This window comes from Nuphar pumila, chromosome 10, assembly GCF_984573655.1.
Source record: "Nuphar pumila chromosome 10, dmNupPumi1.hap1.1, whole genome shotgun sequence".
Classification (NCBI taxonomy): domain Eukaryota; kingdom Viridiplantae; phylum Streptophyta; class Magnoliopsida; order Nymphaeales; family Nymphaeaceae; genus Nuphar; species Nuphar pumila.
The window spans coordinates 8843159-8857495 of record NC_143258.1 but is presented as its reverse complement, the minus strand read 5'-3'; the positions used below and the strand labels follow the sequence as shown (position 1 = coordinate 8857495).

At 37.5% G+C, this 14337-nt stretch overlaps 1 protein-coding gene across 1 annotated transcript; it reads right to left on the bottom strand.

The window, feature by feature from the left end:
- Positions 1 to 647: 647 nt before the first annotated feature.
- LOC149823440 (chalcone--flavanone isomerase 1-like) lies at positions 648 to 10714 on the bottom strand. Its single transcript, XM_090018333.1, has 4 exons — positions 10606 to 10714; positions 10327 to 10485; positions 1218 to 1441; positions 648 to 1083 (listed from the first exon to the last, which is right to left on the bottom strand). Exons 1-4 carry the CDS (start codon positions 10712 to 10714, stop codon positions 886 to 888), a joined length of 690 nt encoding a protein of 229 aa, XP_089874459.1. The 3' UTR covers positions 648 to 885.
- Between the last annotated feature and the right edge of the window lie 3623 nt (positions 10715 to 14337).

Here is a 14337-nt window from a genome sequence, read left to right as displayed (position 1 = left end):
ATCTCACAAATCGATATGCATGTTACTACAACCGTGATTTGGTTACATTGCATATACTGAGTGAATGGACGATACCGGATGGAGTAGAGGCCCTTGCTCGCATCTGTAACCAAGCATTCTTGTCAGAAGATCCCACCACCTTATAAATATCTTCAAATTTCCAACTGTCAAAACGATAAAATCTACTTGCAATAACAAAACAACGCCTTAATGACACTCACGATGACATATGTTCTTCAACAATAGCATGATGACATGGAAATGTACTCACCACGCTTTAATGGCACTTGTTGGAATGTTTGTGCACCATTGTTTTTTCCATACTGCATAACGAAAATGAAGAAGAAGAGAAGACCATAAAAAGATATGGTCGACAAAACCTCCTTTGACACCCACCAATGATCGAACCAGTCGTTCGATTTATAGTTATCTCCATGAGGTAAGAACGAACCAGGAAAAGTTTTCTATCTAACACAAGGCAGGAATGAGAAGGCGGTCATGTGTTGTAGCATAAGCTAAAAACAAAGGCGGAATGTGCAAATCTATATACGGGCATCGGGAGGACATTTTCGTCCAACACATATCTATCTTACGGGAGGACATTTCCGTCAAAAGCATATCTACCTTTTTATATGTTATTTTATTATAAAGTCATTGTGGGCAACATTGGCATATGAATTATCAAGGGTCCCAAGATATTCCTCCCTACACACCGGAACACGTGAATTTGTGTTCGGGAGAGAACACACAACACCCTCCCGAAATTAAATAGGAATGTACTATTACAGTTCCAACAATACTATGCGTCTTTTGTCAAACAGCAACATTTAGCTAATTAATTGCTAAAGATGGCAGTGAACCTCGACTTCTTTCTCTTCATATTAGCTAATTGCCATTTGGTTGGGCACTCTTAGCATCAGCTTCTTTCAGCAGCTCAGAGATTCTCTCTGCAATAGACCGCTTCGCTTCCGGTGATACGCCATGTTTTCCAATAATCGACTCCAAAACAGACTCTGTTAGTGCCTTGTTATCGATCACTGCAACTCCATTTTTTGCTACCGAGCTGTCTTTGGAGAATCCAATCTATGTCATGAAGAATACCACCAAGAAAAAGAAGAATATTAAGTCAGAGACAGCTCTATCATCAGTCTTAACCAGTAGGGAAGCACCACCAATTTCATACAAAAGAAATGATCATGGTTTATGCAGGTACTTACAGTTAATGATCCAGAAGATGAATGCGTGAACGCAATCGATGAACCGGGTGCGAAGGCCTGTTTTTTGAAGACCTCCTTGAATTTCTCAATAGCAGAGGCCTCTGCTTCAGTGTAGATTCCAGCAGATTTCCAGATCTCTGCGCAGTTCTCAGCCAATTTGGATGAGTATTGTTCACCAAGTAACGGCTTGATTAAGGTAATCCTGGTGAACTTTTCAAACTCTCCTGCAACCCAAACCTCGTAGTAGTCAGCTTAATAACCCATATATATATATAATGGAAATATCAAACCATGACAATATTAGTGAAATAGAAAGAGGTGATTGGAACACATAGGGCAGGTTGTATTGACCAAATTAACATAGATGTATTATTCATCATGGTCAATATAATAGAAATTGATCTTAGATTGAATTTTTTGACAAAAATGCAATTATATGAAGGGATGAAAATTTGGTACAATGATGCCATTGATTTTCAACCCTTGAAAAAACCTAAATACTTGTCATAAATACATGATGCAAGTGCTGGTCCCGACTAAACCAAATACGTAGAAAGTGGTAGTATCTAAAAAATTTAAACAAAAAAAAAAGGTTTCCCAACTACAGGGCGTATCATCCAACGCCCTTTTATTGAACAAGTAGGTCAGACAAACCTTCGTTACTGATCGTGTGTGCGATTAGCGGATGAAAAAAATCCACAAAAAAGGGTCTTTAGTGATGGTTACGACCGGCACTAAAGGCCTTACAGGCTATCATGCAAAAGCCTATAAGTCCTTCAGCAGTGGCCGCTAAAAAGAATTTGCTCACGCAACGAAGTTCAACTTGGATCCAAGTTTTCGGGTGTCTGACGATATATATATATATATATATATATATATATATATATATATATATATATATATATATATATATATATATATATATATATATATAGAGAGAGAGAGAGAGAGAGAGAGAGAGAGAGAGAGAGAGAACTGAACATATTAGGCCCCATTTTATGATAGATCTCAACCATTAGATGTGTTTAGCATGATTGATTTAGTGGGAATGGACTCTTCGATCATGTTTTTTCAACACTGAGAACCATTAAGTGTTTTATAAAATATGATTTTATGAGCTAGGAAAAACTGGAAACCTTTATAGCCATTGATTTTGGATCACCAAAAAACCCTGTATAGAGGTCAGATTCCGGCTATCCAAAAACTGCTTCCCACTAAACAAAACCTATAGATCACATATACGGCGTTAGGCGTGAGAAAAAATACTTAAAACTATGATTTTTGAAGGGGCCTAACAAGACCTAACGAAAAAGGAAGCCTAAAAATGCATTACTCTCTCTCTCTCTCTCTCTCTCTCTCTCTCTCTCTCTCTCTCTATATATATATATATATATATATATATATATATATATATATATATCACAAAACATATATTATATAAAAATAGCACATTACAAGATCTTGATATAATCATATTTCAATAGGATTATTGAACTATCGATGGATCGCTGCATAAATGGCTATTAGCCACATGGAACATCTAAAGGTTTTCGCAGCTACTTGTCTGCTAGGAGCAGCTAGTGCACGTCACTTTGTGTTGGGACATTGCAAGTTCAAATCTCAATGGTGTGGTATAATTGGTAAAGGTCTGCCTAATCCCAGCTTGCCTTTCAAAAAAAAAATCTGATGGTTTTCGCAGCTGCTACCAGGTCCAAAGATGACACCGATGGACTTGGCACAAGCCCAATGCTGTAGTATGTCTTGTAAAGACACGCAAACCTTAAGGACTAAAACTGGTCGATGTTATGTTGAGCCTAGAGAAGACCATCGATTCAAACTCATGTTGACTGATCCGGTCTGGTTAGACAAGTCCCGTTCAACTTACGACCACTAATCTGACCTTAACTCTCCTCTTTGGCTACACGAACTACATCATTTGGGTTATTCAGGTTCGACTTGTTTATGTTCAGACTCTAGTCTAGCTGAGTTTGAACTTGAAACATTCTCCAGGTGACCCGAAAGAGAGAGAGAGACAAAAGAAATTCAACATTACCACCACGCATGAAGATCAACAAATGTTGAACCCATGAACTGAACAAGAGCAAAAGCCAAACAAATAAAGAAAGCAGAAGAGCAAAAGAACATCAGACAGACAAAACGAGCTCACGCAGGAGCCGCAGGCCCAAAGGACGGCAAAAGAGAGGGAGCGTCAGTAGGAGGGAGCGGAAGATCACTAAGATGCATATGCAGGATCACATAAACATCTACCAAGATTTTATGCACCAGGTTATGAATGTTAACCAAAATTTGACGAAAGTGAACATCGTTTCGCGCCATCCAAACAAACCACCAAGAGGTCAAAGTTCAAAACACTTGTAATGCCTAAAAAGTAACCATGCATTTATAAAACTACTATTTATAAAGGTATTTTAGTTATTTTTATAAGATTTAAACTATCTAATGTTAAACAAAACTAGTTTAAAGTTAGATTATATATAGAGAGTAGGGAGAGTTCGATGCATGTGCGCCATTGATTGTGCACACGATCAGCAGCATGCACACGTTATAAAAGAATGTCCTTTAGAGGCAGTCAAACTGCCGCTAAAAATCATTTTTTGCCCAGAATCATTGCTAAAGGCCTTTTTTAATCAATTTTGTGTGCATCCGACTTGCATTCGATTTTTTTAGGTTCGACGATATTGCCTCGTGACCAAAATATGAAAACTGTAAATATGAGCATTTCCAACACTTTTTTTTCATAGTCCAACCATGTGGATGTGTTTGGCACGATGGATTTACTAGGAATCAAACATTGGATAGTGTATTTTTTATGAAAAATATGATTTTTAAATGCTTTATAAAGCCTTAAAATCTCATTTATGCATCAAAATAGGATGATTCAAAAGTGTGTTATTATGAAACCAAACATGTAGATCACATCCGTCTAGTTAGATTCAAGAGAAAAGAATAAAAAAATCATAAAAATCGTGGTTCACACATTAGTTCTCATATTCTATTGACTATATAGAAAGAGAGAGAGAGAGGGAGGAATTAAGTATTAGACCCCCACAGCTTGATTCACTTGTAAAGATTGACTGTTGGGTCAAGTTTTGTATGAATAAATTAGATTTTATAAGCTTTACAATTTATAAAACTTCAGTCATTGAGTTTTGAATCCTTATAAAAAGCTGTTTACATGTTATAACCACTTGAGCTTTTCATTCCATCATCAATAATGGACCACTGTTGGAGCAAATAAAATAATCAAAATATCCTTCTCGTTTATTTTTTTGACAGAGGAACAAAAGACTCAATGGGTTATTTATCCGTTAGGCAACATACACATGATTTACAGCAGATCAGCGGAGGCAGATCTGGGTGAAAAGATCAGGTGCAATATGATTGCACAAATATTTCCTGAACACCCTCCATCTTCGGGACAGGGCTTGTCAGGTGTGGGGCCGAGGGTGATGGGGGTACTTAATGCACAAATTTTGTGCAATTATATTGCATCAGGTCTAGTATTAGAGACAAAACATTGACTCAATTACAGGAAGACACGTTGTGCTGCTGCTCCAATAAAAAAAAGGATACGGGCAGTGTACCTCTCCCTTTTATTGTCGGGCCGAACACACTGTTAACCGATATGGATGAGCACAAGACGTTGTGCATAAATTGTGGGAAGATCAGTTATCAAAGACGTGGGAAGATCAGTTTCCAAAGAGTTCAGTTGCCAAAGACGTTTAGACGTTTTTTACCTCTTTTCCTTTTACTATTGTCTATCCATAAGCTTTATATATTTCTCCCTGTACTTAAAAGGTGAATAACAGAAAGTGAGCTAAGCTCTTCAGTGGATGTAGGCTGCAATCAGCCGAACCACTTACATTGTGCGGTCTTCTCTTGCTTGTTGTTGTGTTTGCTTCAGTATATTATCTTCTACATGGTATCAGAGCAATCGATCTGAAGCCCTTGTTTCAAAATAGTTTCATCATGAGCACCAACCATGGAGACAGTCAGCTGGGCAGCGATGGTTCTGCTGCAAACAGCATGCCATCTATAAAAATGGTGATCCACGAGCAAATCCTACCCTGAAAATCACATTCACTCCTCCTAACAGCTCAAACTACCTTGGATGGTCGAAAGCAGCCAGCTTATTCCTCAGCAGCAAAAGAAAAATCGGCTACGTAAATGGTAAAATCTCTCAACCTACTCTTGATGATCTAAATTATGACGAATGGGAATCGGCAAATCATTTGGTCATGTCATGGCTCCTTAACTCGATGGAACCATCTATCGCGGAAGGTTTTCTCTTCCTTGAAATGGCTAAAGAGATGTGGACTAGCCTAAGGGATGTCTATGGTGAACAAACTCACCTTGCAATGATCTATCAAATCCAGCAAGACATTGCTCATCTTCAACAGATTGATAAGCCATATCATGTGTATCTCAGACAATTTCGTGGTCTGTGGGACGAAATATCCCAACACAGACCTGTGTCTATAGATCCAGATGTGATCAAACGCCGCTTGGAGGAAGACAAAATTTTTAACATGCTTGCTGGACTTCGAGAAGATTTTGATGCTATTAGAAGCCAAATACTTATGCCGGCGTCACTTCCATCTTTCAACTCTGTGTGCCAAATAATCCAACGTGAAGAGTCCAGACGACGTGTGATGAATCGAGATTCAAAAATTAAAAACTCTGACCAGACGCACAAAAATATGGCGTACAAGGCTGAAAATAGATATGTTACTCAGAAAACTAATGTCAATGAGAAACAACTCAGTTTCAATGGAAACCAGGCCTTTACCTGGCAGCGACCTAAGATGAAGTGCACTTATTGCAAAAAGGCTGGACATACTCGTGAGAGGTGCTGGGATCTCGTTGGACGTCCTTCAAAAGTTTGATCAGCATCCTCACCGGCTCAACCCACCAAACAGGCTAGTGTAGCTACAATTAGCATGGAGGACCTCGCCAAGTTTTTTCAAAATATTGGGCAATCTAACCTAACTGTTTCCCAGCCGACTGAATACAAATCAGGTAATTTTCTTTCCATGAATGCTCATATTATTTCTAATTATTGGATTGCGGATACTGGAGCCACGGACCACATGATGGGATAGAAAAATCTCCTTTGCAATTTTCAGCCCTACTATTAAGAAACCCGTCAGAATTGCCGATGATATAGAAACTCCTGTTATGGGAACAGGTGAAGTTTACTTTTTGAATCAAAACATTGGGACTAAAGCCTTATATGTTTCAAGCTTTCCTGCAAATTTGTTATCTGTTAGCAAAATCACCAAAAGTCATAATTGTGTTGTTGTGTTTTTTGCTGACCACTTAGATTTCAGGATTCGGTGACGAAGGCAGTGATTGGTAGAGGGACTGTACATAATGGGCTCTACATATTGGACTCTGGTTCACAAGCTCTTGCTGCTCAAAGTGATGATAACAGTTTTGATTTGTGGCATAATCGTCTAGGTCACCCATCTACAAGTGTGTTAATTAAAGACTCGCCTTCCAAGCATATTACATTTTTCTTATCCAAAATCCTGTGATGCTTGTGAATATTCTAAGTTTACTAGACTTCCTTTTGCTAAGTCTGAAAGACAATCTGATGAAATTTTTCAATTAATTCATAATGATGTTTGGGGCACAACTCCTGTTAAATCTCATAGCGGTTTTATGTACTTTCTTACACTTATTGATGATTTCTCTTGTATGACATGGGTTTATTTCCTTAGGCACAAATCTGAAGTTACTACATGTTTCACAGAATTTTATAACATGGTCCTCACACAGTTCAACATCAGGATAAAGTCCTTCAGAACTGATAATGGAGGAGAATTTATAAATGTTGCTATGAGTAGCTTTCTCAAGGAAAAAGGAATTCTCCCACGACACACATGTGATGGTACTCCCCAGCAGAACGGAGTAGCAGAAAGGAAAAACCGTCACATTTTAAACGTGACTCGCACCATAATGCTTCACATGAATGTTCCTAAAGAATTCTAGGTTGCAGCCATATCTACTGCATGCTATTCTATTAACCGTTTGCCAAGTAGCTCCATCAATAACAAAGTACCTGTGGAGATCCTCTATAACAAACAGGTATCTCTTGCTCATGTTCGAGTTTTTGGTTGCAAATGTTTTGTGTACATACAATCCAAAGACTGGGACAAACTATCACCTAGAGCAGTCAAGTGCATCTTCCTTGGGTACTCCTCTATGAGAAGGGTTTCGGGTGTTATGATCCATCTACTGGTACATGGTACACCTCACGAGATGTTCATTTTTTTTAAAAAGAACCATACTTCTCCACACCTATCACATCGTTATTGGACGATAAACATGAGGGAGAGAACTTTAGTCATGATACCGAAATCATCTTGCCCAACCTCCAAGCGGAAGAAAACATTAACCCTCTTGTTGTTGGTAATAATGACAACCAAGATGAGGTACCAAACAGTCAGCCTATATTAGACACCTCTCCTACTCACCCAAGTACCTCGGCTCATGTTTCTCTTAGAAGATCGACATGTGTTTCACAAGCCCCTGCTAGACTCCATGATTATTTCACTTATCTTGTTTATGGATCAGATAGAATTGCTTATCCGATAAAAACTATGTGGAGCTTGATAAACTAAAACCCTCATATTATGCCTTTGTTTCACAAGTTTATACTCACTCGGAACCCAAAACCTTTCTCGAAGCTAGTGAGGATTCCAAATGGAGAGGAGCTATGAATTAGAAACTAAGGACCTTGGAAAAAAACAACACATGGGAGCTTGTTGATCTTCCTGAAGGAAAAAAACTTGTGGGTTGTAGATGGGTTTACAAAATCAAATACATGAGTAATGGTAGTATAGAGAAATATAAAGCAAGACTCGTTGCCAAGGGCTACACACAAGTACAAGGTATTGACTACAACGAGACCTTTGCTCCCGTAGCAAAAATGAATTTCGTTCGGATACTATTGTCTGTTTCGGCAAATCTACATTGGCAAACATATCAAATGGACGTTAAGAATGCCTTCTTAAATGAAGACCTCAATGTAGAGGTTTATATGCAACCCCCACCAGGAGCTACTCTTCCAAAAAAGTGAATGGTGTGTAAGTTAAAAAAGGCTCTCTACGGATTGAAACAATCTCCGAGAGCTTGGTTCCTCAAATTATGAGAAATTTTGTTAGCTTAAAAATTTAATCAAAGCAAGGCAGATTACACTTTGTTCACTCGTATTCAAGAAACAGGAACTGTGATGGTTTTAATATATGTGGATGATATTATCATCACTGGAAATGATGCATAAGACATAGCTCGAACCAAACAAATTTTACATGATAAATTTGAAATAAAGAATCTGGGTAAATTAAGGTACTTTTTTGGCCTTGAAGTAACTCATTCTAAAGAAGGAATTTTTATTTGTCAGCGGAAGTATTCTCTTGATCTCTTAAAAGATACAGGTTTATTGGGAGCAAAACCAGTAGACACCCCTCTTAAAGCTAACCATCGGCTGAACAAAACAGAAGGACAACCTCTGACAGACATTAGTGCTTTCCAAAGACTAGTAGGGCGGTTGATCTATCTAAGTGTCACAAGGCCAGATATTACCTACGTTGTAAATGTGCTAAGTCAGTTCATGCATCAGCCTCATGAGCCACATCTAAGAGTTGCACATAGAGTTCTTCGCTATATCAAAAGCACTCTAGGAAGGAGCATCATTATGAGAAGAAACAACAGTCTAGAAGTCATGGGATATACCGATGCTAGTTGGGCAGGAGACTTAGATGATAGGAAGTCTACAACTGGTTTTTGTACATTTGTTGGAGGAAACTTAGTCACTTGGCGAAGCAAAAAACAAAACGTGGTGGCTAGATTCAGTGTTGAAGCCGAATACAAAGCTATGGCAGCCGAATACAAAGCTATGGCACATAGAACGTGTGAATTAATATGGATAAAGGCATTATTGAGAGATATGGAAATTCAGGTCGAAGCCCGACGATCCTTAATTGCGACAACAAAACCGCCATTCATATAGGGGCAAATCCAGTGTTCCATGAAAGGACCAAACACATTGAGCTCGATTGCCATTTTGTTCGAGAAAAAATAAACTCAAAAGAAATCCAGACCAAATATGTCAAAAGTAAAGAACAATTAGCTGACGTATTTACAAAAGCTCTAAGCCGGGATAGCCATCGTCACATGACCAACAAGTTGGGACAAACCGATATTTGTTCTCCAACTTGAGGGGACGGATATGGATGAGCACAAGACGTTGTGCATAAATCGTGGGAAGATCAGTTTCCAAAGATGTTCAGTTGCCAAAGATGTTTAGACGTTTTTTACCTTTTTTTTCTTTTACTATTGTCTATCCATATCCGTATCCTTCTATTTAGAAAGGATGCAGCCTTTATTGTAAAAGCTTTATATATTCCCCCCTTACTCAAAAGGTGAATAACAGAAAGTGAGCTAAGCTCTTCAATGGAGGTAGGCTGCAATCAGCCGAACCACTTACATTGTGCGTCTTCTCTTGCTTGCTGTTGTGTTTGCTTCAGTATATTGTCTTCTACATTGTCTTCTACACACACAACAATATCCCATGAAAAGCAGATCTAGTGTTCACAATGGAACACTTATGAGTGTTATGCCCAATTGGGAGGAGGGTCATCAAACTCCATTTTTTACCATTGTTGGCAACCATCCATTTCAGTCTCTAGATCATTAACTGTCATGAAAAAATTTATAGGTCCCATCTAAGAGGTAACCATTCAAACGCCCTCTGAATTGATCCGCTCTCTTTTATCTGATCATTCAAACGCCCATGTGAACTGCCAATAAAACTTTCCAAAGTGGCAAAACAGAGCATGACATAGGAGTCATGTACATAAATTCCCAGTAAGTTTCATGTGCAGACTCTTGGTAGATTCAACCATTCATGAAGGAGCATTTAATGTTTTCAACACCCATAGCAGGTCAGGTATATATATATATATATATATATATATATATATATATATATATATATATATATATATATATATAGAGAGAGAGAGAGAGAGAGAGAGAGAGAGAGAGAGAGAGAGAGAGAGGAGCATTGTGGGTAGCTCACCAGTGACAATGTCCCTGAAGAACTCTTCGGAAGAGTCAAGATCGTTGGCGGTCTTGGAAGCCCATTTGGAGGAGAGGGCGTGGGTGGCTTCTGCTTCCACATAAACGCCGATGGCCGTGAACTTGACGAACGTGCCCTCAATGTTCAGACCCCTCACCCCTGCACCCAACCACAGCAAGAACGGCAACAAACAAACAAGATGATCAAGAAGTGATGCCTTCCCCCAGAAAGGTTGCTAGAGAAGACGAGAGAGAGAGAGAGAGAGAGAGAGAGAGAGACCTGCACCGGCGAGGAAGAGGGTCTTGGAGGAACCCGGCGGTTTGACGCTCGAGGCGAATACGATCCCATCAACCGTCAGATCGGAAACGGACGGTAGTGGCTTCGCCATCTTCTCAACTTGAGAGATAGAGAGAGAGTCAGGTGCATCAATTGGTGTTGGTATTTATAAACTATGATGATTGGTGGCAGCGCGTGGTAGTTATACGTGGGGTCGGGCCTCAGAAGACCTTGGCCCTTCTGGATACCGTTGATCTGAAGATGAATGGATGAGATGCCCATCACAAATGCACAGTAATTAACACTCACTTTTTTTATAAAAATATTAATCTAACCTATTTAACTATTTCTCTAATCAAATCACCAATCTACTTAAAAGAATCACGTACTTTTACCAAATGAAAGACAGCTTAAGTAAATTCAAATATTTAATAGCCTAAAGTGAAAACAATGAAGTTTGTATGCATACCAATAAGCTTAATAATAAGCTTATCAATCTAGTCTCCTCAAACCTTTTGATAAATGAAGTTGTGCAATATCAATCCAATGCTTACATTGCAAAATTATTTGAATGGTCAAATTATCTCCATAAAAGTATAGATACATGAAAGATCAAAACATATTAAGCAAAAAAAAACTTAAAAGTCTCCAAGTGATAGTCTATTTCAATATGCTTAGTTTGTGCTTAAAAAACAAAATTTGTTATAAGATACGTGCCATCCTTTTGTTGAAAACGGACACTAATTTCATGGTTGAAAGAGGCCCTAAAAATGCATAGTGCCCATGGCTTTTTGCAGAAGCACTTGGTTTTCTTTGGCACCCAAACGAGTCTATTAAGACATGATTTGAAACCAATTTATTTGTTTTGAACCCACACCGTTAATAAAAAAAGAGACGTGATTTCATGGGCCATATCCACCCGGGTTGAACAAGTGAGGCCCCTTTTAAGAATTACAGGCAGAAGTTTGGCTCCTGAATAGAACTATCCCAGTGAAAATATTATACATAATGTGACAGTGTGATAGTGGTGCAAACAATTCAATCATTCTTTTCCACCAAAAAGAAAAAAAAATCAATTCAATAATTCCTCTCACAGAAACCAAACTTCAAGCCTAAATCACTCTCACCATTTTCATAAAAAAAATAATGGATATAAACCCTTCCAAATTGTTTGAGAAACAAAATATCATGGAGGGTACAGGAATAAAGTCATATTACCATCTGAGCTGTCTGTGCTTCACACCAAGAGCTAAGAAACTAAGAGCAAATCCAACCTTGATTTGCCAGCCATCACCGATTCAGCTAAAAAAATCTAAGGCACCCACAAACCAAAAGGAGGTGAGAAGGAGCATTGCGTCTCGAATTTGGCAAAAGAATGTGATAAGAGAAAGTGATGAGCAAAACGGGGATTCTCGATCATCTCTCGCTCTTGGTCCTTACCAAAACGGATACTAAATTTAGCGGTTTCTCAGCCAACTTTGGCGGAAGGGTGAGAGAGCGCCCCGGTTGGTGGTCAAACAGGGATCATTGTGGAGGCCCTCTTATTTCTCCCATTAGGTGATGTGTAAACAGTGCAGGGATACTAAGGGATTGGATCTGGATCAGCTAAATATATTGGAAACTAAGAACCAAATGGTGTCGGAACAGACAATAATCATAAAAGTGGCATACCGGATCCGGTACACTTTTTTTTAAACAAGAACCCTGGGGTTTACCCCGATTTCTAATTGTTTAGGATCCTCTCCACTTGCATCCCTAAAACAATGTGCCTCCCACTAGGAATGTACAGTAATTGGTTGTTGGCTAAACAGACTCACCTTCAAATTTATACGGTGAAAAGCTCATACCAAATCCAATTTTTTACATGTGACCCGATATGATACAGATATCTATCAAGTATGAATAATCCGTCAAATTTGGTAGCAAAAATTAAAAACCTTATCCGCATCCTATTATAATTGGACATGATTTTAGATTACCAAATCTGACTAAATGGCGTCAAATTTGGTTGGATATCGGATAGAATTTGATTCATTTGTAAAACTCATGAATTTTTTATATTTTATGAGAAATAAAGGTGAATCTTAAAATATTATTTGAAATTAAGTTGAGAATTAAATTATAATTTAAGATTTAATTTGGATTCAGAATAAATTTTAAATTAAAACTTTATTCTGAATCGGGTTTTTGAATTTTTAATCAAATTTAATCAAGATTTAATTTGGATGTAATACATGTGATTCTTAAGGGTATTTTCAATAAATAAAATAATATTAACAATAAATTTTATGAGAAAAGAGTGTAAAAATGCAAATTAGCTTAAGATGGATGATAAGAAATATCTTATGAAAAATTAAAGTTGATTCAAGTTGATTTTAGTGAAATTTGCTTTTAGAATTAAATTTATGAAAAAGATAGAATTTAATAAAACAATTGGTAAATTTTATCGAAATAAAGCCGAATATGATTTCAGATGAATTTAGGATAATTTGATATGTATGTAATGTAATTTCAATTTAGTGTTATGAATTTAAAATCAAAAATACAAAATAGTGTTAATTAGTAAATTAATTTTTTTATGAAATAAAAATTTTAGTTTAACCAAAATTTATAATTCAATGAAGGTCCATAGGTGGGGCGTCTCCCTATGGGGCTCATCCTATGTGGCACCTCAAGTTAAAATTTTAATTCTTAAAGTTTCAAAAATACAAGATATTTTCAAAGTTTTCATAAAAATAAAATGTAGAAAAAAAATAAAAAGAAAAGCTAAATGTGAAACTTACAAAAGTAAAGTAAAGAAAGAAAATCCCTCCTAAGGGGGCGGAGTCCTGTTCTAGAAGTTTTTAGGTGGGATGTCAAATAAGAAAAGAAAAAAAAATAATATCATATATTAAGTATATGGCAAGTATGAAAAAGGAAAAAAAGAAAGAATAAAAAAAACAAGTCAATTGCTTGCCAAACATAAGTCATGTTAGCTTGTCTTTGAAAATTAGTAAATAAGCTAGGGGGGGGGGGGGGGGGCGTCCCATGCTTGTGGGCTCCCATGGGCTTACTTGAACATATAAGATACATCATATAATTATATCATCTAAGGTATGAAATATAACTGTGTAATATGGCAAGTAAAATTTAGAAAACAAAATAAGAAGGTGAAATAATTTGACAAAAAAAAAAAGAGAATTGTAAAATGGAAAGTGGGCTTGATACTTTGAATTAGAGAAATCATTATAAAAAGGTCCAGGAGGGGCTCATGCCCCCCCTTTTGACCCTTGTTTTGGATTTCTTTAAGTTGTTCTCTCTCTCTCCTTCTCTCTCTTCCTATCTTTTTCCTTTTTTTCTTGTTTTGGGTTTTTTTCCCTCTTCTTCCTCTTCCACCAAGTAAGGAGGTCCAGACCTCAACATGAATCTGGGACAAGCATATGGCTGCAGCCAAAATACGAAAAAAAGGGGGCGGATCATGTAAGGGGGTGGATCATGTAGATGGACCAGCTTTTTCGACAAGCAAATCCATTGTTCCGCAAAAAAAGTAGGAAGTTCTATTCTTTACTCGTGGATCAAAACTCGTATGCACAAGTATATTCTGAAATTGAATAGATAAATCCATGCTTCGATCCTCTCATACGAGGATTCAGTGTTGGTTTTATCTTATTTAGCATAGAAATAGCTTTCAAAATCGAAAACTGCTTTTAAGACTCGATTTAAACCTGAATCGGTCCCGGTAATGGTATAAAGTTT